This window comes from Nematostella vectensis, chromosome 1 (assembly GCF_932526225.1).
Source record: "Nematostella vectensis chromosome 1, jaNemVect1.1, whole genome shotgun sequence".
NCBI lineage: Eukaryota > Metazoa > Cnidaria > Anthozoa > Actiniaria > Edwardsiidae > Nematostella > Nematostella vectensis.
In genome coordinates this window covers 12,334,140-12,361,310 of record NC_064034.1, presented here as the reverse complement: position 1 = coordinate 12,361,310, position 27,171 = coordinate 12,334,140, and the positions used below count along the sequence as shown (strand labels likewise).

General features: G+C 44.1%; 4 protein-coding genes across 6 annotated transcripts; all 4 read left to right on the top strand.

Moving 5' to 3' along the window:
- Positions 1-11: 11 nt before the first annotated feature.
- Positions 12-2,982, top strand: LOC5497826 (homeobox protein Dlx2b-like). Its single transcript, XM_048720182.1, has 6 exons — positions 12-126; positions 289-449; positions 581-923; positions 2,029-2,145; positions 2,309-2,469; positions 2,603-2,982. The coding sequence occupies exons 1-6, from the start codon at positions 66-68 to the stop codon at positions 2,960-2,962; spliced, it is 1,203 nt and encodes a 400-aa protein (XP_048576139.1). The 5' UTR covers positions 12-65; the 3' UTR covers positions 2,963-2,982.
- Positions 2,983-3,692: 710 nt separating this feature from the next.
- Positions 3,693-4,958, top strand: LOC125564769 (homeobox protein OTX1 A-like). The gene is made up of 3 exons (XM_048728361.1): positions 3,693-3,804; positions 3,967-4,127; positions 4,259-4,958. The coding sequence occupies exons 1-3, from the start codon at positions 3,744-3,746 to the stop codon at positions 4,616-4,618; spliced, it is 582 nt and encodes a 193-aa protein (XP_048584318.1). The 5' UTR covers positions 3,693-3,743; the 3' UTR covers positions 4,619-4,958.
- Positions 4,959-5,710: 752 nt separating this feature from the next.
- LOC125568107 (retinal homeobox protein Rx3-like) lies at positions 5,711-6,719 on the top strand. The gene is made up of 3 exons (XM_048729604.1): positions 5,711-5,814; positions 5,977-6,137; positions 6,271-6,719. The coding sequence occupies exons 1-3, from the start codon at positions 5,754-5,756 to the stop codon at positions 6,628-6,630; spliced, it is 582 nt and encodes a 193-aa protein (XP_048585561.1). The 5' UTR covers positions 5,711-5,753; the 3' UTR covers positions 6,631-6,719.
- A 983-nt stretch (positions 6,720-7,702) lies between these two features.
- LOC116621569 (homeobox protein OTX1 A) lies at positions 7,703-10,794 on the top strand. Of its 3 annotated transcripts, none has more exons than XM_048728403.1 (3): positions 7,703-7,835; positions 7,998-8,158; positions 10,300-10,750. In XM_048728403.1, the coding sequence occupies exons 1-3, from the start codon at positions 7,775-7,777 to the stop codon at positions 10,657-10,659; spliced, it is 582 nt and encodes a 193-aa protein (XP_048584360.1). In that variant the 5' UTR covers positions 7,703-7,774; the 3' UTR covers positions 10,660-10,750. The 3 variants fall into 3 exon arrangements, with proteins under 3 accessions (XP_048584360.1, XP_032243305.2, XP_048584361.1); XM_032387414.2 differs by lacking the exon at positions 10,300-10,750 and adding an exon at positions 8,292-8,755; XM_048728404.1 differs by lacking the exons at positions 7,703-7,835; positions 7,998-8,158 and adding exons at positions 9,740-9,843; positions 10,006-10,166 and having other exon boundaries at positions 10,300-10,794.
- Positions 10,795-27,171: the final 16,377 nt, after the last annotated feature.

Genomic DNA, 27,171 nt, shown 5'->3' with positions numbered 1-27,171 from the left:
AACATGTAGATCGTGATTTAAAAACCCAGAGCCAAACCAAAATAATCCAGTACCGCCCGAACGCCATGTCTTACGTCAGCATGAAACGCACTAACCCTTACAGCGACGAGAACGATTATCACAGTGGTAAGGCTGCACGCAACACCACGAAAAATATTGCCTTGAGGATAAGAACGGAGCATGGAACTTACATGTGATGAAAAGATCATCATTTATCATCAGCAAAAAATTGTTCAATTGTCACAAATCGAGTTTTATCAATTCTGAAGACCATGTTCTTTATTTCAGTGCCTTCCAATCCCCGTAAAAGTCATAGAAGGCAGAGGACCTTTTTCTCGAAAGAACAAACTGTCATCCTAGAGGGGGCGTTTCAGTACGAGCGATTTCCTGGCATCCAGATCCGGGAGAAACTTGCGCGGGAACTTGACATCGACGAGTCGAGAATCCAGGTGCGATTATTATTGAACGATAGAGAATTAGAATCAATCCACCCTCGCATAAATATGAGCATATAGACATTATTTGAAGCTGAAAGGTTTTGACCTTTTATTTCTTACCATTGCTTTATTCTTTGTCTCAGGTTTGGTTTCAAAATCGTCGTTCTCGTCAAAACAGACAAAAAAGGAATACAGAAGTTCGATCAGTACAATCATCCGTCGTATCTTCAGCATCGATCCGTCCCATCCACAAATCATCCGAGTCGAGTCATGTCCCTCCAGCTCCTCTGCTTACTTACAGCAACACTAAGCCGCTATCACACGTTGACTGTACTGCGCCTGCGCCAGTCTTACCGTCATACCTCACAAGCTCAAGACTCGCCACAGGCATCCCGAGTCCGTGGATGTGCGCACCTTCCAGTCAAACTCGCACGGCTGACGAGTTAGCCGCCGCCATAGGACTGATGGGCGTGTATGGATCAATACCTTACAGATTCGACTAACATCTTTATCATATGTTTATAGCCTTGTGCCTAAGTTATAACGAATATCTGTTGTACATTTTAGATTGAAGATATTAAATATAGTACATTTTGTAAATGAAAAACAAATATCCCTTATGTCTATGTCTTTGCAATACCTATCCTACTAGTATAAATGCGTCGTGATATCAGGAAGGGGAGGAATACTCAGGCAATATAAAAGTCGATGGTTAAGGTGGCCCGATTCTATTCAGAAGGACCATATGTTTTCCAACAAATCCATCCATTTATAAAGCGATCAAATACAAGAGTGTGTAATGGAATCTTGAAGTTTGGAAAACAGCGACCGTAGTTCGTAAAACAAAAATTGAGAACCTTTTCAAATATGCTCTTATAAATAGATCAGGTTTGATGTTCGGAAGCACACTGGTTTCTGTCTCCTAGATTTTTGGGTTTGCGAGGGTAGAAATGTAGTTACAAGGTCGAAATATACCGCATTTTGAATTGGCTCCGTATTCGAGTTTTGGAACGAAGAAATAAAATTGGCTTGTGGTCGAAGCACTTTGAGTGTGTTGGGTGGTCAAGTTTTTGAGGGTTTGAAATATATGTTTGGACGTCTGAAAGGAAGTTTGTCTGATTTTTGCCAGTTTTAACAGTAAGCAGCTACACCTTAACCAGCTACGCCTTGAAGAGCACTCAGTACTGATAAGCGATGATCATTATTTGCAGGGGGCTATTCAAGTGCAAATTTGGGGGCATTTTAGAGATATTTTACGTTTCTTCTGTAACTCACAAACTAAAACATTTATTTTTTTTAAAGCGTAAAAGTGTTACATTTTTTTTATAAATCTTTAAATCTTTTACGACTGTTCGATGAGACTCAAAATTAGTTTTTATGCGTGTGACTGCAAACACATATAAACATTCATTTTAATAAACAATAGCAATGTAACAAAGGGAACGTGTGAATTCTAAGGACAATAGTAAAAATCTGACGCGCGATTTTACTATGCTCGATAAAACAATGCAATTAGCAACCATTGTTATGATAAAATTCTGATCGAGATCTCAGCCTATAAAAACCAAAACACACTTTCAGTAAAATGTAGATCGTGATTTAAAAACCCAGAGCCAAACCAAAATAACCCAGTACCGCCCGAACGCCATGTCTTACGTCAGCATGAAACGCACCAACCCTTACAGCGACGAGAACGATTATCACAGTGGTAAGGCTGCACGCAACACCACGAAAAATATTGCCTTGAGGATAAGAACGGAGCATGGAACGTACATGTGATGAAAAGATCATCATTTATCATCAGCAAAAAAATTGTTCAATTGTCAATAATTGAGTTTTATCAATTCTGAAGACCATGTTCTTTATTTCAGTGCCTTCCAATCCCCGTAAAAGTCATAGAAGGCAGAATACCTTTTTCTCGAAAGAACAAACTGTCATTCTAGAGAGGGCGTTTCAGTACGAGCGATTTCCTGGCATCCAGATCCGGGAGAAACTTGCGCGGAAACTTGACATCGACGAGTCGAGAATCCAGGTGCGATTATTATTGAACGATAGAGAATTAGAATCAATCCACCCTCGCATATAACAGTGAGCATATAGACATTATTTGAAGCTGAAAGGTTTTGACCTTTTATTTCTTACCATTGCTTTATTCTTTGTCTCAGGTTTGGTTTCAAAATCGTCGTTCTCGTCAAAACAGACAAAAAAGGAAGACAGAAGTTCGATCAGTACAATCATCTGTCGCATCTTCAGCATCGATCCGTCCCATCCACAAATCATCCGAGTCGAGTCATGTCCATCCAGCTCCTCTGCTTACTTACAGCAACACTAAGCCGCTATCACACGTGGACTGTACTGCGCCCGCGCCAGTCTTCCCGTCATACCTCACAAGCTCAAGACTCGCCACAGGCATCCCGAGTCCGTGGATGTGGGCACCTTCCAGTCAAACTCACACGGCTAACGAGTTAGCCGCCGCCATAGGACTGATGGGCGTATTTGGATCAATACCTTACAGATTCGACTAACATCTTTAACATATATTTATAGCCTTGTGCATAAGTTATTACAAAAATCTGTTGTACATTTTAGATTGAAGATATTAAATAAAGTACATTTTGTAAATAAAAAACAAATATCCCTTATGTCTATGTCTTTGCATTGCCTATCCTATCAGTATAAATGCTTCGTGATATCAGGGAGGGGAGGACTACTTAGCAAATAAAAAGTTGATGGTTAAGTTGGCTCGAGTCTATTCAGAAGGACCTTATGTTTTCTAACAAATCCATCCATTTAAAAAGCGATCAAATATAAGTGTGTGTTCTTGAATATTGAAGTTTGGAAAACAGCGACCGTAGTTCTTAAAAAAAAAATTGGAGACCCTTTAGAAATATGCTCTTATAAATAGATCAGGTTTAATCGCGAGATGTTCGGAAGCACACTGGTTTCTGTCTCCTAGATTTTCGGGTTTGCGAGGGTAGAAATGTAGTTGCAAGGTCGAAATATACGACTGTTCGATGAGACTCAAAATTAGTTTTTATGCGTGTGACTGTAAACACATATAAATATTCAATTTAAGAAACAATAGCAATGTAACAAAGGTAACGTGTGAATTCTAAAGACAATAGTAAAAATCTCACGCGCGATTTCACTATGCTCGATAAAACAATGCAATTAGCGACCATTGTTATGATAAAATTCTGATCGAGATCTCAGCCTATAAAAACCAAAACACACTTTCAGTAACATGTAGATCGTGATTTAAAAACCCAGAGCCAAACCAAAATAATCCAGTACCGCCCGAACGCCATGTCTTACGTCAGCATGAAACGCACTAACCCTTACAGCGACGAGAACGATTATCACAGTGGTAAGGCTGCACGCAACACCACGAAAAATATTGCCTTGAGGATAAGAACGGAGCATGGAACTTACATGTGATGAAAAGATCATCATTTATCATCAGCAAAAAATTGTTCAATTGTCACAAATCGAGTTTTATCAATTCTGAAGACCATGTTCTTTATTTCAGTGCCTTCCAATCCCCGTAAAAGTCATAGAAGGCAGAGGACCTTTTTCTCGAAAGAACAAACTGTCATCCTAGAGGGGGCGTTTCAGTACGAGCGATTTCCTGGCATCCAGATCCGGGAGAAACTTGCGCGGGAACTTGACATCGACGAGTCGAGAATCCAGGTGCGATTATTATTGAACGATAGAGAATTAGAATCAATCCACCCTCGCATAAATATGAGCATATAGACATTATTTGAAGCTGAAAGGTTTTGACCTTTTATTTCTTACCATTGCTTTATTCTTTGTCTCAGGTTTGGTTTCAAAATCGTCGTTCTCGTCAAAACAGACAAAAAAGGAATACAGAAGTTCGATCAGTACAATCATCCGTCGTATCTTCAGCATCGATCCGTCCCATCCACAAATCATCCGAGTCGAGTCATGTCCCTCCAGCTCCTCTGCTTACTTACAGCAACACTAAGCCGCTATCACACGTTGACTGTACTGCGCCTGCGCCAGTCTTACCGTCATACCTCACAAGCTCAAGACTCGCCACAGGCATCCCGAGTCCGTGGATGTGCGCACCTTCCAGTCAAACTCGCACGGCTGACGAGTTAGCCGCCGCCATAGGACTGATGGGCGTGTATGGATCAATACCTTACAGATTCGACTAACATCTTTATCATATGTTTATAGCCTTGTGCCTAAGTTATAACGAATATCTGTTGTACATTTTAGATTGAAGATATTAAATATAGTACATTTTGTAAATGAAAAACAAATATCCCTTATGTCTATGTCTTTGCAATACCTATCCTACTAGTATAAATGCGTCGTGATATCAGGAAGGGGAGGAATACTCAGGCAATATAAAAGTCGATGGTTAAGGTGGCCCGATTCTATTCAGAAGGACCATATGTTTTCCAACAAATCCATCCATTTATAAAGCGATCAAATACAAGAGTGTGTAATGGAATCTTGAAGTTTGGAAAACAGCGACCGTAGTTCGTAAAACAAAAATTGAGAACCTTTTCAAATATGCTCTTATAAATAGATCAGGTTTGATGTTCGGAAGCACACTGGTTTCTGTCTCCTAGATTTTTGGGTTTGCGAGGGTAGAAATGTAGTTGCAAGGTCGAAATATACCGCATTTTGAATTCGCTACGTATTCGAGTTTTCGAGGACAGAAATGAAATTGCTTTGTGGTCGAAGCACTTTGAGTGTGTTGGGTGGTCGAGTTTTTGAGGGTTTGAAATATATGTTTGGATGTCTGAAAGGAAGTTTGTCTAATTTTTGCCAGTTTTAACAGTAAGCAGCTACATCTTAAGCCTTGGAAGAGCACTCAGTACTGATAAGCGATGATCATTATTTGCAGGGGGCTATTCAAGTGCAAAGTTGGGGCCATTTTAGAGATAGTTTACGTTTCTTCTGTAACTCACAAACTAAAACATTTTTTTTTTCAAAGCGTAAAAGTGTTACATTTTTTTATAAATCTTTAAATCTTTTACGACTGTTCGATGAGACTCAAAATTAGTTTTTATGCGTGTGACTGTAAACACATATAAATATTCAATTTGAGAAACAATAGCAATGTAACAAAGGTAACGTGTGAATTCTAAAGACAATAGTAAAAATCTGACGCGCGATTTTACCATGCTCGATAAAACAATGCAATTAGCGACCATTGTTATGATAAAATTCTGATCGAGATCTCAGCCTATAAAAACCAAAACACACTTTCAGTAACATGTAGATCGTGATTTAAAAACCCAGAGCCAAACCAAAATAACCCAGTACCGCCCGAACGCTATGTCTTACGTCAGCATGAAACGCACCAACCCTTACAGCGACGAGAACGATTATCACAGTGGTAAGGTTGCACGCAACACCACGAAAAATATTGCCTTGAGGATAAGAACGGAGCATGGAACGTACATGTGATGAAAAGATCATCATTTATCATCAGCAAAAAATTGTTCAATTGTCAATAATCGAGTTTTATCAATTCTGAAGACCATGTTCTTTATTTCAGTGCCTTCCAATCCCCGTAAAAGTCATAGAAGGCAGAGGACCTTTTTCTCGAAAGAACAAACTGTCATCCTAGAGGGGGCGTTTCAGTACGAGCGATTTCCTGGCATCCAGATCCGGGAGAAACTTGCGCGGGAACTTGAAATCGACGAGTCGAGAATCCAGGTAAGATTATTATTGAACGATAGAGAATTAGAATCAATCCACCCTCGCATATAAGTATGAGCATATAGACATTATTTGAAGCTGAAAGGTTTTGACCTTTTATTTCTTACCATTGCTTTATTCTTTGTCTCAGGTTTGGTTTCAAAATCGTCGTTCTCGTCAAAACAGACAGAAAAGGAAGACAGAAGTTCGATCAGTACAATCATCTGTCGCATCTTTAGCATCGATCCGTCCCATCCACAAATCATCCGAGTCGAGTCATGTCCCTCCAGCTCCTCTGCTTACTTACAGCAACACTAAGCCGCTATCACACGTGGACTGTACTGCGCCTGCGCCAGTCTTACCGTCATACCTCACAAGCTCAAGACTCGCCACAGGCATCCCGAGTCCGTGGATGTGCGCACCTTCCAGTCAAACTCGCACGGCTGACGAGTTAGCCGCCGCCATAGGACTGATGGGCGTGTATGGATCAATACCTTACAGATTCGACTAACATCTTTATCATATGTTTATAGCCTTGTGCCTAAGTTATAACGAATATCTGTTGTACATTTTAGATTGAAGATATTAAATATAGTACATTTTGTAAATGAAAAACAAATATCCCTTATGTCTATGTCTTTGCAATACCTATCCTACTAGTATAAATGCGTCGTGATATCAGGAAGGGGAGGAATACTCAGGCAATATAAAAGTCGATGGTTAAGGTGGCCCGATTCTATTCAGAAGGACCATATGTTTTCCAACAAATCCATTCATTTATAAAGCGATCAAATACATGAGTGTGTTATTGAATCTTGAAGTTTGGAAAACAGCCACCGTAGTTCGTAAAAAAAAATTGGAGACCCTTTTGAAATATGCTCTTATAAATAGATCAGGTTTAACGCGTGATGTTCGGAAGCACACTGGTTTCTGTCTCCTAGATTTTCGGGTTTGCGAGGGTAGAAATGTAGTTACAAGGTCGAAATATACCGCATTTTGAATTGGCTCCGTATTCGAGTTTTCGAGGACAGAAATGAAATTGCTTTGTGGTGGAAGCACTTTGAGTGTGTTGGGTGGTCGAGTTTTTGAGGGTTTGAAATATATGTTTGGATGTCTGAAAGGGAGTTTGTCTGATTTTTGCCAGTTTTAACAGTAAGCAGCTAAACCTTAAGCCTTGGAAGAGCACTCAGTACTGATAAGCGATGATCATTATTTGCAGGGGGCTGGTCAAGTGCAAATTAGGGGCCATTTTAGAGATATTTTACGTTTCTTCTGTAACTCACAAACTAAAACATTTATTTTTTTCAAAGCGTAAAAGTGTTACATTTCTTTATAAATCTTTAAATCTTTTACGACTGTTCGATGAGACTTAAAATTAGTTTTTATGCGTGTGACTGCAAACACATATAAACATTCAATTCAAGAAACAATAGCAATGTAACAAAGGGAACGTGTGAATTCTAAGGACAATAGTAAAAATCTGACGCGCGATATTACTATGCTCGATAAAACAATGCAATTAGCGACCATTGTTATGATAAAATTCTGATCGAGATCTCAGCCTATAAAAACCAAAACACACTTTCAGTAACATGTAGATCGTGATTTAAAATTCCAGAGCCAAACCAAAATAACCCAGTACCGCCTGAAACGCCATGTCTTACGTCAGCATGAAACGCACCAACCCTTACAGCGACGAGAACGATTATCACAGTGGTAAGGTTGCACGCAACACCACGAAAAATATTGCCTTGAGGATAAGAACGGAGCATGGAACGTACATGTGATGAAAAGATAATAATTTATCATCAGCAAAAAATTGTTCAATTGTCACAAATCGAGTTTTATCAATTCTGAAGACCATGTTCTTTATTTCAGTGCCTTCCAATCCCCGTAAAAGTCATAGAAGGCAGAGGACCTTCTTCTCGAAAGAACAAACTGTCATCCTAGAGGGGGCGTTCCAGTACGAGCGATTTCCTGGCATCCAGATCCGGGAGAAACTTGCGCGGGAACTTGACATCGACGAGTCGAGAATCCAGGTAAGATTATTATTGAACGATAGAGAATTAGAATCAATCCACCCTCGCATATAAGTATGAGCATATAGACATTATTTGAAGCTGAAAGGTTTTGACCTTTTATTTCTTACCATTGCTTTATTCTTTGTCTCAGGTTTGGTTTCAAAATAGTCGTTCTCGTCAAAACAGACAAAAAAGGAAGACAGAAGTTCGATCAGTACAATCATCTGTCGCATCTTCAGCATCGATCCGTCCCATCCACAAATCATCCGAGTCGAGTCATGTCCCTCCAGCTCCTCTGCTTACTTACAGCAACACTAAGGCGCTATCACACGTGGACTGTACTGCGCCTGCGCCAGTCTTCCCGTCATACCTCACAAGCTCAAGACTCGCCACAGGCATCCCGAGTCCGTGGATGTGCGCACCTTCCAGCCAAACTCACACGGCTGACGAGTTAGCCGCCGCCATAGGACTGATGGGCGTGTATGGATCAATACCTTACAGATTCGACTAACATCTTTAACATATGTTTATAGCCTTGTGATTAAGTTATTACGAATATCTGTTGTACATTTTAGATTGAAGATACTAAATAAAGTACATTTTGTAAATGAAAAACAAATATCCCTTATGTCTATGTCATTGCAATACCTATCCTACTAGTATAAATTCGTCGTGATATCAGGGAGGGGAGGAATACTCAGGCAATATAAAAGTCGATGGTTAGGGTGGCCCGATTCTATTCAGAAGGACCATATGTTTTCCAACAAATCCATCCATTTATAAAGCGATCAAATACAAGAGTGTGTAATGGAATCTTGAAGTTTGGAAAACAGCGACCGTAGTTCGAAAAAAAAAATTGAGAACCTTTTCAAATATGCTCTTTTAAATAGATCAGGTTTGATGTTCTGTAGCACACTGGTTTCTGTCTCCTAGATTTTTGGGTTTGCGAGGGTAGAAATGTAGTTGAAAGGTCGAAATATACCGCATTTTGAATTCGCTCCGTATTCGAGTTTTGGAGGGCAGAAATGAAATTGGCTTGTGGTCGAAGCACTTTGAGTGTGTTGGGTGGTCGAGTTTTTGAGGGTTTGAAATATATGTTTGGACGTCTGAAAGGAAGTTTGTCTGATTTTTGCCAGTTTTAACTTTAAGCAGCTAAACCTTTATCCTTGGAAGAGCACTCAGTACTGATAAGCGATGATCATTATTTGCAGGGGGCTATTCAAGTGCAAATTTGGGGGCATTTTAGAGATATTTTACGTTTCTTCTGTAACTCACAAACTAAAACATTTATTTTTTCAAAGCGTAAAAGTGTTACATTTTTTTTATAAATCTTTAAATCTTTTACGACTGTTCGATGAGACTCAAAATTAGTTTTTATGCTTGTGACTGCAAACACATATAAACATTCATTTTAATAAACAATAGCAATGTAACAAAGGGAACGTGTGAATTCTAAGAACAAAAAAATCTGACTCACGATATTACTATGCTCGATAAAACAATGCAATTAGCGACCATTGTTATGATAAAATTCTGATCGAGATCTCAGCCTATAAAAACCAAAACACACTTTCAGTAAAATGTAGATCGTGATTTAAAAACCCAGAGCCAAACCAAAATAATCCAGTACCGCCCGAACGCCATGTCTTACGTCAGCATGAAACGCACAAACCCTTACAGCGACGAGAACGATTATCACAGTGGTAAGGCTGCACGCAACACCACGAAAAATATTGCCTTGAGGATAAGAACGGAGCATGGAACTTACATGTGATGAAAAGATCATCATTTATCATCAGCAAAAAATTGTTCAATTGTCACAAATCGAGTTTTATCAATTCTGAAGACCATGTTCTTTATTTCAGTGCCTTCCAATCCCCGTAAAAGTCATAGAAGGCAGAATACCTTTTTCTCGAAAGAACAAACTGTCATTCTAGAGGGGGCGTTTCAGTACGAGCGATTTCCTGGCATCCAGATCCGGGAGAAACTTGTTCGGGAACTTGACATCGACGAGTCGAGAATCCAGGTAAGATTATTATTGAACGATAGAGAATTAGAATCAATCCACCCTCGCATATAAGTATTAGCATATAGACATTATTTGAAGCTGAAAGGTTTTGACCTTTTATTTCTTACCATTGCTTTATTCTTTGTCTCAGGTTTGGTTTCAAAATCGTCGTTCTCGTCAAAACAGACAAAAAAGGAAGACAGAAGTTCGATCAGTACAATCATCTGTCGCATCTTCAGCATCGATCCGTCCCATCCACAAATCATCCGAGTCGAGTCATGTCCATCCAGCTCCTCTGCTTACTTACAGCAACACTAAGCCGCTATCACACGTGGACTGTACTGCGCCTGCGCCAGTCTTCCCGTCATACCTCACAAGCTCAAGACTCGCCACAGGCATCCCGAGTCCGTGGATGTGCGCACCTTCCAGTCAAACTCACACGGCTGACGAGTTAGCCGCCGCCATAGGACTGATGGGCGTATTTGGATCAATACCTTACAGATTCGACTAACATCTTTAACATATATTTATAGCCTTGTGCCTAAGTTATTACGAATATCTGTTGTACATTTTAGATTGAAGATATTAAATAAACTACATTTTGTAAACGAAAAAAAATATCCCTTATGTTTATGTCTTTGCAATGCCTATCCTATCAGTATAAATGCTTCGTGATATCAGGGAGGGGAGGGGTATTCAGCAAATAAAAAGTTGATGGTTAAGTTGGCCCGAGTCTATTCAGAAGGACCTTATCTTTTCTAACAAATCCATCCATTTAAAAAGCGATCAAATATAAGAGTGTGTTCTTGAATATTGAAGTTTGGAAAACAGCGACCGTAGTTCGTAAATAAAATTGGAGACCCTTTTGAAATATGCTCTAATAAGTAGATCAGGTTTAACGCGTGATGTTCGGAAGCACACTGGTTTCTGTCTCCTAGATTTTTGGGTTTGCGAGGGTAGAAATGTAGTTGCAAGGTCGAAATATACCGCATTTTGAATTGGCTCCGTATTCGAGTTTTGGAGGACAGAAATGAAATTGGCTTGTGGTCGAAGCACTTTGAGTGTGTTGGGTGGTCGAGTTTTTGAGGGTTTGAAATATATGTTTGGATGTCTGAAAGGAAGTTTGTCTAATTTTTGCCAGTTTTAACAGTAAGCAGCTACACCTTAAGCCTTGGAAGAGCACTCAGTACTGATAAGCGATGATCATTATTTGCAGGGGGCTATTCAAGTGCAAATTTAGGGCCATTTTAAAGATATTTTACGTTTCTTCTGTAATTCACAAACTAAAACATTATTTTTTTTCAAAGCGTAAAAGTGTTACATTTTTTTATAAATCTTTAAATATCCTACGACTGTTTGATGAGACTCAAAATTAGTTTTTATGCCTGTGACTGCAAACACATATAAACATTCAATTTAAGAAACAATAGCAATTTAACAAAGGAAACGTGTGAATTCTAAAGACAATAGTAAAAATCTGACGCGCGATATTACTATGCTCGATAAAACAATGCAATTAGCGACCATTGTTATGATAAAATTCTGATCGGGATCTCAGCCTATAAAAACCAAAACACACTTTCAGTAAAATGTAGATCGTGATTTAAAAACCCAGAGCCAAACCAAAATAATCCAGTACCGCCCGAACGCCATGTCTTACGTCAGCATGAAACGCACCAACCCTTACAGCGACGAGAACGATTATCACAGTGGTAAGGTTGCACGCAACACCACGAAAAATATTGCCTTGAGGATAAGAACGGAGCATGGAACGTACATGTGATGAAAAGATCATCATTTATCATCAGCAAAAAATTGTTCAATTGTCACAAATCGAGTTTTATCAATCCTGAAGACCATGTTCTTTATTTCAGTGCCTTCCAATCCCCGTAAAAGTCATAGAAGGCAGAGGACCTTTTTCTCGAAAGAACAAACTGTCATCCTAGAGGGGGCGTTTCAGTACGAGCGATTTCCTGGCATCCAGATCCGGGAGAAACTTGCGCTGCAGGCTACGCCCAGTGAAGAGCTCCTTATAGCGCGAATCAAGCGATACGCTATAGACGACAGGCAAAAGGGTCGAACAAAGCACACGGGATCGCACCACGTTCTAACTGTAGACCACGTACTCGGCATGATTGCTGACGCGGGAAAGAAGTGCACGGTATGTGGCACTCAGCTTCTGTTTCAGGGATACACCAAGAGCCATCCCCAATGCTTCAGTATCGACCGGCTAGACGACAGTCAGGTTCACTACAAGTGGAATGTTAGACTTACGTGCCTTAGCTGCAATAGAAGGCACAAGCGCTGATCTCGCAACAAGCAACTGCGAACGCGTGAAGCCGTGCTTAGAGTACGCAGTGTAATACAACACTGGCCGTCCGGGCTCCATAACCCTCTTTAGTATTGGGTATGCCTTGCTTGTCCACCACGGGTCCGTCGCTCGCCGTCGGCCCTTGTCCTAGAGGTCTTCCCCGTTTACGGCGATGTACACCTCCGTTCCTACCTCTAAGGGGACCTCTAGGGGGGGGGGGGGGGAACTTTTCGGCTTTGAGAGGCACGCGCCTCAGCTTTATGGCGTCTTTAGGCGCAAAGCCAGTCATGCGAGTCTTCGTTGCGTTTATGTCCGAGATGACGATTGGCAGAGCAGTAACCAACTCGCGGTTTGTTTCGCCGGATGCAAGCTCCTTCGAGTACTGCGCACGAAATAGGCGCTGTGCCAGCCAGCGATGGAAAGACTCGGCGAAAGTTTGGCTCCTGTGGTGCCCTAGCTCAGCCCGTCTCTGCATAGATGTCAGCAAAAATAGTAGGTCTGACTGGTGGATACGATTTGGTATCTGCTCCGAGAAATGGGCATAGATAGTCGGAGGAGGGGGTGTCTGTGTGTAGCCCCCGACGGGCTGCGAGCTTACCCACTTGCGCACTCGGTCTATGGAGGCTAAGCCCTTGGGAAGTTTGGCATACAGAGCGGTCATTCCCTGGAAGCCACCTCTGGCGTAGTATATAGGACGAAGGAACGCATCGAGTTCTTCGTCGGACACGCGCTTCGCCGCCATTATGTGTCGGCAATGTATTGCAATACATTGCAACAGGTGTGTTAGTCTCCAACAGGCGGTTGCCGTCTGCTCGGGTAGTGCCGCGCGAAGCGCTCGGTCTTTCTGAGGTCGGTAGGCCCTCGGAGAACGACATTGGCCAATCTCTTAACGCACTCGCTGACTGCCCGCCACAACTCGAGGCTTTGGTCAGCAATGTCACCAAAGCTTCGACACCTTTGGTGTCATTGACTTTTCACGCTTAGCAGCGACTGCTACCTCGTGCATAGCACACCACAACAGGTCTGCAACCATCTTATACGTATACGTATACGTATGGAAAAGGGCCGCCTAGATCTAAATCACAGCAAGCGGCTAGCTGTGTAGCCGATGGCGAGAGCGCCGGCGCCGATGTACGCCAACTCGGCGTTTTTCTGCGTTCTGCTGGGGACGTAGTAGTCGGACAGCTCAGGAGCCCGCATTGACTCCAGGGATTGTTTTGGTCGGGTCTGGTTGTAAAGTTTGAGCGCGTAGTCAGTGTCGGTGAAGTTTTGCTTTGAGAGGGCTCCTCGCTAGCGACTTTGCGCTTGCCAATCGAGGATTTTTTGTCGCCGCTGTTGGTAGCGTTCATAGTTTTGTTGATATTTCCCGAGGGCCTTGTCGTGCCTCTCCTTCTCAGCTAAGGCAGGGCTCTCATCGTTCGACAGGAACTTTGCGAGGTAGTTGCCACCAACGAATGCAGTCGCGTTTAGGACGGCGCCACCAACCAAAACTGCGATGGAAGCCATCGAGTAGTGTGTGATGCTGTGTGTACGTGTACGTACATGAACACGAGTCTAATACATGGCCTACACATGTAGTGTAGTACACTACTACATGGGCAGGATCTTCTGGTCCTCAAGGTAACCCTTCAAAGTGACAGCACCTGCAACGGCGGCAGTCATTTTTGCGTAGTTCATGGCGTTCGCGGAGGGGTCTTTGGTGAAGTCTTCGCGCAAGACCTTGCGCCCAACCCAGCCGATACCGGCGACGAGGCCGGTTATGACTGCGGCGTCGGTGATGGTCTTTGTAATCTTGCTCTGCTGCGTCGTCGACATTGCGATGCACGGACGTGCGGATATGAGTGGGGCCCTCGTGTCTAAACGTCTGCTAGCTCCATGACTAACAGCCCAGATTTGCATTGTCCGGGTCGGCTTGCCGGAACGGCAAGCGGTGGTTGCTGTGCATTTGCGGGCGGAGTCATGTCGTCGGTACCTTCGGTAGCTCGCTGTTTAACAGCTGGTGTACGAGTGAACGCGGAAGCTAGCTCCCGCCTACGTGTGTAGAGGCCGATCAATGACACTAGAAAACCAGCGACCCCGATAACCGAGCTAGCCGACCAAGCAGAGTTGCTTTCCGGGACTGTTGTGTGTATGTCTTCGGCATGATAGCCCTCGCGTCCCTGCGACTCGCCAGCGACCGGCGACTCAACGTGTTGCACAGCTTTTTTTCGCTCTGTTAAGTCGGTTCCACTTTGCCAAGCGCTTTCTGGCTTCGACTCGTCCAGGGTGTTTAGATCGGGTCGCGGGTGGTTCGGGGCTCGTGATTCTCTCCACTAACGCCGAAGGCGTACGTGCAGGTTCATGAGCAGTTTGTTCCGCAGCTTCCGCGAGATGCTGAGCACTAGTACTTCCTTGAGGTTCCTCCATTTGTGATGCAACTATTTGGTTGCTGAAGAAGTGGCAAGCTTTCAAATGAACGTCTACTCTGGGATGGCAGACTCGCCAGTGTGCGTGCACACTGGTGAGTCCGCGACTGCTACCTCGTGTTAACACCGCGTGTCAGCCCGTTGGTGTTCACATGACGTGCTACGTGTAACGCCCCGACGGCTAAAGCCATCAAACGACCGCAGCGTAGAGACAGGCTTCCGCACAATGTGCGGAGCTCGTTGTTGATGATGTAGTCGGACACGAGGTGAAGATCGACCACACTGTCTATCGGCAGCGTCATGCCTACTAGCTTGGTCGTAAGATTCAGGAAGCTGTCTGCCAGTGCATCTGTAGTCCGGCTGGCTAGAGCGGTCTCGTATCGCTTCTCGTACTTCTTCACCTCCTCGGCGCTCATGCGTTTGACGTCGTCGTGAGTCAGGTCCTTGCCTACCATCTCTCTCGACTTCCCCGAGGCTACGAGAATCGCGAGTTTCTCCCTCGCGTCTGCTATCTCGGTTTGCTTACCTCCGGTATCCGGCTGCGTCGAGCAGTCCAACGACTCGACGGCCGGGAGGCCGGCGGCGCCCCCCTCAAGAAGACTCTCAAAGTATTCGTCGCTCATCATGCACCCTAGGGTACAACACGTGTGTTCCGCCTTTAGGGCGGTGTGATCATATATATATCTTGAGGGCCTTCATGTACTCTTTCATCCTCTCTTCTGAGAGCTCCGCGCCGTATTCATGCAGGATAGCTTTCATGTCCACCTTGCTCGGGGTGTAGAAGACCACCAAGGCCGCGATGTTCTCGCGGAACGGCTTCGTGATGCTGGTGAGCTGCTGCGTGATCACCCACACGCTTATACCCACGTGGCGCGCGCTGAACGCCAAGTTGACGAGCTGGTCAGAGCGCCTCTTTACGTCTTTTGAGGCCGCACAGTCGTCGAGTATGATTAGCGTATTAGTGCCTTCGAAGACAGCGGAGACAAACCTCAGCAGTATGTCGATCTGATCCGCCTCAGGTGTGACGACAAACAGACGATCGTCGCCCTCGCCGAAGCCTTCGTATGTTTTGTTGTAGACAAAGGTAGGGCACACGAGTACGATGTAGTCAAACTTGCCCCGGAAAGGGCCGCGCAGCCGGTTCACCATGAATCGGGTCTTCCCGCATGATGTCGGGCCCACGATGAAAGCGTTAAATGGGATGTTTTTCGGGTCCATACCGTACTACTGTACTCAGTATTGTATGGACTCTAGCTGTCCGTTCATAAGGTTCATTTGGGCGTCGGCCACCACAAACACGTGACAGTTGACGGTACCCGTGCCGCTTGCCGTGCGTTTTATCTCGAGATGCACACCGTCGCGGGTGTTGACCAATCGGAGACCGCCCCCATGGATAGCACTGTCGTCGTTCGGGGGTCGATCCACAGAGCAAACTTGTTATGGCCATAGAACGACTCGGGGCTGACACTAGGCGCTCCGCTGCCACTGACGAACCGCCTCTTCGCCTCCCTCCAGAAATCCGTGGAGCGTAGTTCCTGGCTGAAGACCTTGTTTGGCATGCCGTCGATTGTAACGCGGACGCTCTTGTACACGAACTTCTCAGAGTCTCGAGCCCCTGCCGTGTATGGCTCCACAAAGAGGGGCAACAGACCACTCATAGACCTTCGCGGCAGGTTGACACTCTCGTTGATTATGCTGTCCGCCCCTTTGCTAATCACGAAGGTTTTGTAGAGGTCCACTTGCTCGTAGAAGAACGTTTTGCCGTTTTGGTAGGCGGCGGCTGCAAATCGGGCGAGGTTGTCGTCCCTCAGGCTTTGGTATTCCAGCTCTAGATTTTTGATGCCGTAGGATAATTTGGTAGCATCGCTTCCGACGACTACCTTGGACTAAACCAAGACAGGTGTTCAATGAGAACGGGGGCGTTCGACAGGACGTTGCGAAGCTGAAAGGCTTCAAGCTAGCGATGGGGTCTGTGGCAGAAATAGAGGCGGTTATCCAGGAGAACACAGAACGGGTCCAAGAGCTGCAAGGGGGTGGTAACCACAGACAGGGAGACCATCGACGACCCTAACACGTCAGAGAGTAGCCGCCAAGAGGCCCGTGAGCGCAACGAGGAAAGGCTATCCGAGATTGACGAACTAGAACGCGAAAACCGAGAGCTCGAGAACCAAAAGCCGCTCAGAGAGCGCATCAAAGCCATCTTTAAAAAGTACGGCTTTACCGTCACCGCTATCGGGTTGGCCGTAGCGACGACGATCGCGACCATTGTGACGTCGCTCGGCAAGTCGCTCTCCTCCGTGGACAGAGGGGTCGGTAACGGGCTTAAGGCTATCGGGAAAAAGCTAGGCGAGCTTCTCCATGGGCTAGTAGGCAGCGTCGCGAACTTTGTGTTTAAGGCTGCAGGAGAAGCGGTGAAATTTCTAGCCGTAGCCGCGTTCTTGGTTCGTCGAATGCAAAGCAATCATCGGAACAAGTAATACGCCGCGGCCACCGCGAGCGCCGACAACCCCGCCTTGAGGGCGGTGTGGTCACTCTTTTCGCCCGGTCCGGGCGATGTCATGCTGCGCATACGCGAAGAGGGGGCAGCCGCCGCGCCCTCTGCGTGCACTACGGCCTTGCTTCGCACCTCGCGGTCGATCCTCGGATCAGTCACGTGTTGCACCCTAGGATGCCCACCGGCCATGTTATGAGCACCGACTGGATTTGTCTAGGTGTTGATCGCGTTTGCGCCGAGCGTCATGGAGTCTGTGGCTTTCTGCAGTTTATTGTTGTAGCCCACAACGCTTTGCGTGTTTATCACCAGATCGCTCGGCATCAGCCACACTCCTGGTGCGACCGCAAGACTCTCACCTTGGCCTCCTGCACGGCTAACTGGTACCTTTGAACGCTTTGAGCGACGTCGTTTTCTATGACCGCGTCTTCAAGCAGATTCGTGAACACCGCCTGCGCCTCCATGGCCGGTCCGCCGGCCCCCGCGATAGAGGAACGGACGTTCACCTGCGCGCCAAGCACCGTGTAGACGAACGCCTCGACCGAGCGATCGAGTCTTCCTAGCCCTGCTTTTGTCAGCGCCTCACCTTTGGGAGGCGCAAACCAGCTATATTGCACGCCCCCGTGACCGTCGTTGCGTATGAAACCCACCTGCTTCCCACTATTGTACGTCCCACCTTCGTCGCTAAACAGATTGAGGTGGCTCGGGTACTCGTCCGCCGCCGTGTCGTAGCCACGGATCACGTGCACGTTGCGATACCCCTCCCCCGGGTAGAACACAAACACATCACCTAGCCCGTGGTTCCGCCCGCCTTTCCATCGGAAGTCCGGCTTACGCGGCAAACCGAACTCTATGCATAGACGCTCGAAAGTGGCTTTCTTGTAGGGGTTATTTTTTTTTTGCGTGAACGGCCTGTCGCCAGACAGGGGGGCGCCGAGCTCGTAGAGTATCCTCCGAGTGGTAAAGTAGACGTGAAACCTTAGAAATCCCCTGCTGACAGAGGGGAGCGTGGCAAAAGCGGGGTCGGTTAGGGACACCCCGCATCCGGCGGTTGCGCACCAGACCGCAAAGTTGAGTTGCTGTGGCCAGCACCCATAGGAAGGCTCCGATAGCCATCGGCGAGACTCCTTGGCGGACTTGTGCGTGACTACTGTTTCTTTGAATATGTCTCGGACCCTAGTCGTGAATGATTTGTCCTCAGCCACGTGTATCTCTGGCTGCGCGAGTAGTGGGGTGATGTCTGAGGCCGTGCTCTCCACGGGGGTCGCGGGCACGGCGTAGAGCAGTTTTTGCCCGAGGGTCAGAGACCTAGGGAAACCGGGTTTTTTCGTGTTTGACTTGTTCGGCTATAGCGTGTTTGATATGTTCGGCTATATAGGCTCCCGCCGCAGTTGCCGCCTTCTTCGTCTCTTCCGCCTCTTTTGCCTCCTCGTTCAGCATCCGCCAGCCCTCCCAATCCATGCTCAGTCCTATTAAACACGAAGGCGGGCTGTGTTCAATACAATGGTGGTCCTAAATATTGTGCTCACCAAAGGCGAACAGACGCTCTACTTCGAGCGGCCGATAAGGCGCCCACACTTCGTGGCGCTCCGGCAGTGCTCGCTGTTTAACAGCTGGTATAATCTCTAGCGGGAGCATCAGATAATGACTATATCCGCCCTCCCGCCCATCGCTACTCTGCCAGCCGGGCACCACACGGCCGAGTCCATCGTGGAAACGATCAACCGCGCTGAAAGCAAGATTCTGACCGCGAAGCTGGACCCCCTCACCGGGAAGATCGCGCTTATGTCCAGTGGCGTTGCGTTCCTGAATGCCGAGCTTTGCGCGCTTTTTGGCCTAGAGGCTAAAGACAATTAGTTGGGGGAGCGGGGCCTCGCACTGCCCTTGGAGGGACCCCTACTTAAGGTGGCTTTGCCGAAAATAGAGGCCCTGTACATCTGCTGCGATATCGTAGATCACACGCAATGCCTCTCCTTAGGCGAACCTTCAAACGTTCTCGCCTGCCTAGAAACCCGCGGGAGACCGCACGAGAAAGTCGTCTATGGACCCGACTTACAAGTTTGTGTCGCAGCAACTTCCTCTGAGTTTGTCTCGAGTATCCAAATATGGATAAGGGATAACTACGGTAGACGGGTGGACTTTAAGGGCAAGCCTGTTCGCCTTGTATTAGAGCTCACCTAGCTCCGACGTAACAGACATGGCAAACAGCGACGTTAGAGGTGGTGCCATATACCCCTCGCTTCCCAGTATGCACAGCGGCGGCGACGTGCAAAGCTTCCGACTCCAGGAAATATGTGACTCTCAGGCGGTTCTAGACAACGAGATAACGCATCATCGACAGGTGCGGAAAAAGTATAAGCGCGCCTTTGCCGTTACCCATGCTGTGTCTGTGGCATCCGGCATCGCTGCAGGGGCGCTTTCCAGCGCCGGGGTAGGAGTCTCTTTGAGTGGGATAGGGGTTATGATCGGCGGTCCGCTGGCAGTGGTCGCCTGGCTGGTTGGTGTCGTGGGCGTAGGCGCAGGGATAGTCTCTAGGGGTCTTACGAGCAGGGTGGCCCAACCCAATGCTCGGTATACTACAGGACAGACGGGGGTCTAATTGCAAGGTTCCCACATGTTGTGTGTGTGAAACACACACACACACAAGGGGGGCTAGCCACCCCCAGCGCTCCGCGCAAGCGGAGAAATATTGCCTTGAGGGTACGAACGGAGCATGGAACGTACATGTGATGAAAAGATCATCATTTATAATCAGCAAAACATTGTTCAATTGTCACAAATCGAGTTTTATCAATTCTGGGGACCATGTTCTTTTTTTCAGTGCCTTCCAATCCCCGTAAAAGTCATAGAAGGCAGAGGACCTTTTTCTCGAAAGAACAAACTGTCATCCTAGAGGAGGCGTTCCAGTACGAGCGGTTTCCTGGCATCCAGATCCGGGAGAAACTTGCGCGGGAACTTGACATCGACGAGTCGAGAATCCAGGTACGATTATTATTGAACGATAGAGATTAGAATCAATCCACCCTCGCATATAACAGTGGGCATATAGACATTCTGTGTAGCTGAAAGAGTTTGACCTTTTATTTTTTACCATTGCTTTATTCTTTGTTTCAGGTTTGGTTTCAAAATCGTCGTTCTTGTCAAAACAGACAAAAAAGGAAGACAGAAGTTCGATCAGTACAATCATCTGTCGTATCTTCAGCATTGATGCGTCCCATCCACAAATCACGGAGTCGAGTCATGTCCCTCCAGCTCCTCTGCTTACTTACAGCAACACTAAGCCGCTATCACACGTGGACTGTACTGCGCCCGCGCCAGTCTTCCCGTCATACGCCCAAGACTCGCCACAGGTATCCCGAGTCCGTGGATGTGCGCACCTTCCAGTCAAACTCGCACCGCTCACGAGATTACATCAACGCGTGAGTTAGAACTTTGTTCCCCGGTATAATATTGAAATAAGAAACAGTTTGCACACCTCTTCTCCGGTAATGTGTGGAAATGGCGTGGTGGAAAAAGTACACATGACCTATACGGACGCTCATAACAAGCAACTGAGCGGCTGACATATAGGGACGTTACGAATACGAGTCCGTGGGAAACAAGGGGCGGGAACACAGTGACCAATTTAGTCTTTGTGAGAGAGGAGGGTGGGTGACAAAAGTACACATGACCTATACGGACGCTCATAACAACCAACTGAGCGCCTGACATATAGGGACGTTACGAATACGAGTCCGTGGGAAGCAAGGGGGAACACACTTATCAATTTAGTCTTTGTGGGAGGGGAGGGTGGGTGACAAAAGTACACATGACCTATACGGACGCTCATAACAAGCAGCTGAGCGGCTGACATATAGGAATGTTACGAATACGAGTCCGTGGGAAGCAAGGGGGAACACACTTATCAATTTAGTCTTTGTGGGAGGGGAGGGTGGGTGACAAAAGTACACATGACCTATACGGACGCTCATAACAAGCAACTGAGCGGCTGACATATAGGGACGTTACGAATACGAGTCCGTGGGAAGCAAGGGGGGACACACTTATCAATTTAGTCTTTGTGGGAGGGGAGGGTGGGTGACAAAAGTACACATGACCTATACGGACGCTCATAACAAGCAACTGAGCGGCTGACATATAGGGACGTTACGAATACGAGTCCGTGGGAAGCAAGGGGGAACACACTTATCAATTTAGTCTTTGTGGGAGGGGACAAAAGTACACATGACCTATACGGACGCTAATAACAAGCAACTGAGCGCCTGACATATAGGGACGTTACGAATATGAGTCCGTGGGAGACAAGGGGGTTCTTTAGCTCCATCGCGCATAAACAAAACGGTTCGCAAACAAGAAAACGGAAGAAAAGAGTTTTTATCTACAACTGCAAGACTTTTGACTTTTGAACAACTTCAATTCAATCCATTAAAGGACGGTGCACAACACTTCTTATCTTATCAGATCAATCTCGATACTTCGAATTTTTATAAAGAAAAAGGTTTTGCTCATTACAAATAGTTTGCGGTCATTTTTGTGTTCTCAGACCCACATACCTTTTATGTTACATCGATTTTCATTTAAAAGTATGGAATCGACCAAAAAAACACACTAAGCCCAAGAAAGCCAACGAAGCGAGGATTCACGATCCACTCTCTTATCCACAAAACCCAACATATGACCGTGCGAACTTGCATGGTTTGAATTATGTTTTCCGATTCCCGCCAAAAACACCATGCACATGGTTCCCAACACGGATACAGGAAAAAGTGGAATACTAAAATACATGCGGTATTTTATAGAAAGCGCCTTTTTCACATTTTATAGGATAAATTATAAGATAAATAATAAATTAAATAAAAGATAAATATATTGGGGACTCAAAAGGGAGGCATTTGTTTAATTAATGTTTTCGACGACGCATACTATTCCCCTAAAGCACCAGGAAGCAACATTGAAGTATTGAAATATACCTTAATATAGCCTAAATAACAAGTTTCTGGTTTTGAAACACTTTCACGATTATTTATAACAGCCAAGCGACGATTTTTAACCTGAAAAGCTATGCAACAAGCGGCCCGCAAATGCTCGGCAAAGTATGAACGAAGCTTGGAGTTCGACACCATGCATCGTTCATTATGTGCCGAGCATTCTCATGTCGCCTTTTGAGAGTTTTTTCAAGCTCGAAGCCATCGTTTGACGGTTCTAAACAACGTTGGGAGGTTTTTAAAGTTAAAACTTTTCATTTTGGCTTAATGGCAAAAAGAAAAAAGGGAAGTGCATCTACTTTTTTTCTCCTTGCACAGTGTGTATGGCGAAAACGTAGTGTCGATCTCCACGCTTCGTTCATACTGTGCCGACCATTTGTGGGTCACTCAATGCACATCTTTTCAAGCTAAAAAACATCTCTTGGCTGTTCTTAATAATCGTGGAAGGGTTTCAAAGCCAAAAACTTGTTATTTAGGCTAAAATTCGAGAAAATGGCAGACAGCCGTGCAGCTAGTTTTTTTTCCTCCTTTACCGGACGCCGTGCAAGTAGACATAGCGTTTACCGCTAGAAGCATAATTTGAGCATATTTTAAAATGAGCACTGCTTAAAGCATAATTTGAGCATCATTTTTTAATGAGCAATGCTAAAAGCTGTTATAATACTATTTGTTTTGGGATCATTCATTTCACAATTTGGTTAATTTACTTAAAAATAAAGTCTACATGAAAAGCCTCGAGCAAAAGTCAAAACGTTAATTAACAACAACGAGGGCAACCCACGGAGGGCCCATGGGATGATAAGGGGCCACAGGGATACCAAAACAAATAATATTATAAGAGAAGCATAATATGCTTTATTCAGCACAATTCCAAAAGCCTATAGTTGCCTGATTTTGATATAATTTGCCACTATACGTTTACCGTTTTAATGATTAGATGCTCTTATTTTCAGTGGTGCACCCCTTCTTCTAAAAAAGTAGTTCTGTATTAAACCCATGGGACATTTTCTTGGATCACCGTAGGTCTTATGCACTAGTCATTTGAAACCCTCACCCCCATGGTCCCGGGGAAGTGTGGGGTTAAGGTGGGGGTTAAGAGCACTTTTGAACGAGAATCTGTCCCGAGTGGGTGGGGAAATTGACAGTTTTTGACTCTTAGATTTATCCCCACCGTGTCACAAATATCATGTTAGTTTCTGGCTTGAGACTTTTTCTTCTGTAGCAAGAAATTCCATGTATCAGCGTGTGACATGCTTCACGGCGACATGTGCAAAAACGAGTATTAACAAAAAAAATATGCCAGAGGAAGATGATTTATTTTTCCATCTTTTTATGTAACTGTTATTTTCATAGTAATTGGTACAAATGTACTCGCTGAAGTGTACTGGTTTTGAAAGATAAAAGCTTATTTTAAATGACTTGTTGTCGGGTAGTTCCCAAGGGGTAGGGGCATTTGACTGCTGTTTTGTCCCGAGGGGATGCGGGTTTTTCTCGGTTGTGTACAGGGTCAAAGTCTAACCCCCCACCCTTCCCCGGGACCATGGGGGTGGGGGTATTAATTGACTAGTGCATTAGTAAAACAATGACGGTAAGAACCAAATTAGCCTCGCACTGTGTGTTTGCACTGTGTAGTGAATGGACTGTGTGTTACTTGAGTTGTCAAAAATCAATTTACTGACGAATGGAGCTTCAAAGGCATAAGTCCTCAAGGCTCATTTTTTAACTTCTCAGATTGATTTTGATCAATTGATTTTGTCCTCGCGTTTCCCGTCTATGAACAGCGGGCCTCTAATATCAGATGACAAACTCTACGAGAATGCCTCAATAGTCACACGATAGTAAATAAAAATACGAAAATATTGCATCGATAGAACAATTGAATTTCCTATACGTAACAACTGATGACTTTTATTATTTTAAACAAGGTGTACTGGGAAATATCAACAAACTAAGGAACTAATTTTCTTAATTATATTTTTTTTACTTCACCCTAGGAAAAACAGGTGTTTCTAAGTCAGATGCCTTGTGTCACATTGCGTTCAAATGTATTCGGTGTGCGACACTTTCTTGTCATTTTGTTTACAAGCGTATCGCTTTCTTAGTTCATTTCAAGGATCTGAGACCACTTTATTTGGATTCATGAATGCATAAGTCCATTCCCATCATCGTTACAAAGCCGCTGAGAGAGAACAAGGTTCCACAGTTCTTTATGTAATTCCCGGAGCACTTCTGTAAGCAAGCATCTGAACATTTTGTTCCTAATCGTTTCAAATGGGCAGAGCTGATTGGTGTGGACAATTCTAGCATAAGTATCTACGTGAGGTAGTAAGGTAAGATGCTATTGAGTTTATTTGCCAACGCAATTTCAAACGCTTTCTGTGATGAAATGATGATAAACGAAGAAATTCAAAAGACACTGTATTTTCCCCTATTATACCTAGAAGTGATTTAAGAGCATTTTGTGCTTATCCCTATGTCTCCGTAATAATCCTTTGTCATTGTCAAAGCTAGTTATCATGTTGAAATAGCTTGTATTCACAACGCCTACGTAGACCAGTCAGTATTTTTTTCTACAGCTTGTCTATAGTCTTTCTAGTTATACCATTGAATTTATTAGCATGAGATATGAACTGGGTAGAACCAATTGCATTGTTGATGAAATGATAGCTCAGTGGAGATTTTTTAAAATTCTAAAGAAACATTTCCTTGGCCATAAAAAAAGGTTGAAATAATAATTTTTTTGTATTTTTTTTTGTCTTCAAGAAAACTTGAAGCTCATTGGTTCATTCGATCAACTCAATCTGCAATTTCAAGGACTTTTTGCGATTTGAGTAAATCATAAGCCAAATAATTATATTTGGGTTATGAGACGTACAAATTTAAGCATTTTAAACAAATGTCTTTTTAAGAGCTTGATACTCATGTAAAATTTTAAGATCAAAGTAATAACGCAAGGAATTGAAATATGCGCCCATTTTTTTTTTTCGCTTAAAGCAACTTATTGTTTTTACGAATGTCTAATTTCCAGTTATGAACCGTTCTTATTTTTGGAGCATTTTAAGGCTGAAAACGTTCTTATCGATGTTCTTAAATTTCGGTGACCTGAAATCACACACACCAGCCTAGTAAAAACAGAACTACACAAATGATCAATAACAATAATATTTTAAATCGCTAGTATGAGCACTTTGATTCTTCATTTTTAGAGCGATAGTATGAGCACTTTGATTCTTCATTTTTAGAGCGATTATTTTGCTGCTATCTGAGCTTAGCATGTTCTTAAATTTAGGCGGAATCCCAGGCTGGACGTTCTTATAAAAAAAGAGTGTAATGCTATATGCATGACACTTCAGATCTCCATGCTAAAAAACTCTTGCAACACACATGATTAATTAATTCCCTATATCATAATTGATGTCACTAAGAATAAACGTGAAGGTTATAAGATGCTGCTATTTTTTTTTTTTACCAGAAATAGGCTGCCTTAGTCGACCTTAGAGAGGGTTAAAAATTATGGAATACAATTATGCCTCAAAATACTTTAGAAAAAAAACTCTTCGATTGATCTGTCGTACTGTTTACTTAGTTTGTACTTGATATTAGAAAACTAATTAAAACCATCATTAAGAACCCAAGTGTTGTCAATATTAATCATTTGCCTTAGCGTTTTTACCGCATACGAAAAAAATCATCTATTCTCAAGGGTACATATTACTTCTATTTATTCCAACATATTTTCTCAATCACAGATTTTTATTTTTCCATTTTCAAAATTATCCAATAGTTTTAGATTCGAAAGGTTTGTTTTCAGGATCACAGAAAGAATAATTTAATTTCGATTTATAAAATAAACATCAGGTGCTTAGGATTAGCAGGTAAAATACATTTTATTAATTTTTACCCAATGTGTCTATCCTCTGGCTTTAGCCTTTTTAATTGATTTTCTCTATAAAAAAATAATTGTGCAAATATCCTAGAACTAATTTAAGGCCCCTAATTCTTCTTGAGTTAGGTAAGCAGGAAATCTAGTTAAATTCTGGGAATTACTACAAAACAACACTTAATTGGCTACTTTTTTTTTAATTTGGCCTTTTGTCTTCCCTTTCCTCCCTTTAATCCTCCTCCTCCTCCTTCATCCTCTTTTTTACTCCTTTATACTACTTCCTTTTATACCCCTTCTCCGCCTCTCATCCCTCCCTCCTTCCCCTAACATCTCTCTCTACACCCCACAGTCCCTATCCCTATCTTTACCAATCCTATCATCTTTCGTCTGTTCGTAAGCTCCTTCCTTTTATCCGACAGCGCAAACATACTTTTCTCCTAATTTTGGCAAATGTGAAAGTTTTAGAAAAGCTTTTTGTATAATGAAGGAACGATCTCTTTTCGCTAAAATAGTTCATAAACGATATTGTTCCCCGGGGGTCAATTGGAAAACATTATTGAAACACGGAAGATGATCGTTCCCTTTTTCCTTCAGAAGACGTTCTTAAAGCTCGGAAGATCGTTCTCTTGTAATTCGGAAGAACTTCTAAAATTCGGAAGATCGTCGATGAGCGAAAACCGTCAAATTAATTGAATCGAGTCTGGAGTTGTGCAATGCCAGCTGTACAGCGCGATGCGTTTCAAATTTACAAGCAGAGCCGTAGCAGGGGTGGCGCACTGGGGGCACGTGCCCCCCTAATATTTTAAAAAAATTATAAGAAAATTTTCTTAATGTTTCTGTATCGTCCCCCCCTCCCCCAATAATTCGAGGCCTGCTACGGCTATGACCAGTCAACCCCCAAGATTTTGTTTACTTTCACAAATAAGAATACCGTTATATTTAATAACG

What these genes read in the sequence shown, in the direction of transcription:
- LOC5497826 (XM_048720182.1), top strand. Translation starts at nt 66, where the DNA reads ATGTCTTACGTCAGCATGAAACGCACTAACCCTTACAGCGACGAGAAC. An exon ending in CGAGAACGATTATCACAGTG is followed by an intron (nt 2,146 to 2,308) that starts GTAAGGCTGCAC and finishes TCTTTATTTCAG; the next exon opens with TGCCTTCCAATCCCCGTAAA. An exon ending in TCGACGAGTCGAGAATCCAG is followed by an intron (nt 2,470 to 2,602) that starts GTGCGATTATTA and finishes TCTTTGTCTCAG; the next exon opens with GTTTGGTTTCAAAATCGTCG.
- LOC125564769 (XM_048728361.1), top strand. Translation starts at nt 3,744, where the DNA reads ATGTCTTACGTCAGCATGAAACGCACTAACCCTTACAGCGACGAGAAC. An exon ending in CGAGAACGATTATCACAGTG is followed by an intron (nt 3,805 to 3,966) that starts GTAAGGCTGCAC and finishes TCTTTATTTCAG; the next exon opens with TGCCTTCCAATCCCCGTAAA. An exon ending in TCGACGAGTCGAGAATCCAG is followed by an intron (nt 4,128 to 4,258) that starts GTGCGATTATTA and finishes TCTTTGTCTCAG; the next exon opens with GTTTGGTTTCAAAATCGTCG.
- LOC125568107 (XM_048729604.1), top strand. Translation starts at nt 5,754, where the DNA reads ATGTCTTACGTCAGCATGAAACGCACCAACCCTTACAGCGACGAGAAC. An exon ending in CGAGAACGATTATCACAGTG is followed by an intron (nt 5,815 to 5,976) that starts GTAAGGTTGCAC and finishes TCTTTATTTCAG; the next exon opens with TGCCTTCCAATCCCCGTAAA. An exon ending in TCGACGAGTCGAGAATCCAG is followed by an intron (nt 6,138 to 6,270) that starts GTAAGATTATTA and finishes TCTTTGTCTCAG; the next exon opens with GTTTGGTTTCAAAATCGTCG.
- LOC116621569 (XM_048728404.1), top strand. Translation starts at nt 9,783, where the DNA reads ATGTCTTACGTCAGCATGAAACGCACAAACCCTTACAGCGACGAGAAC. An exon ending in CGAGAACGATTATCACAGTG is followed by an intron (nt 9,844 to 10,005) that starts GTAAGGCTGCAC and finishes TCTTTATTTCAG; the next exon opens with TGCCTTCCAATCCCCGTAAA. An exon ending in TCGACGAGTCGAGAATCCAG is followed by an intron (nt 10,167 to 10,299) that starts GTAAGATTATTA and finishes TCTTTGTCTCAG; the next exon opens with GTTTGGTTTCAAAATCGTCG.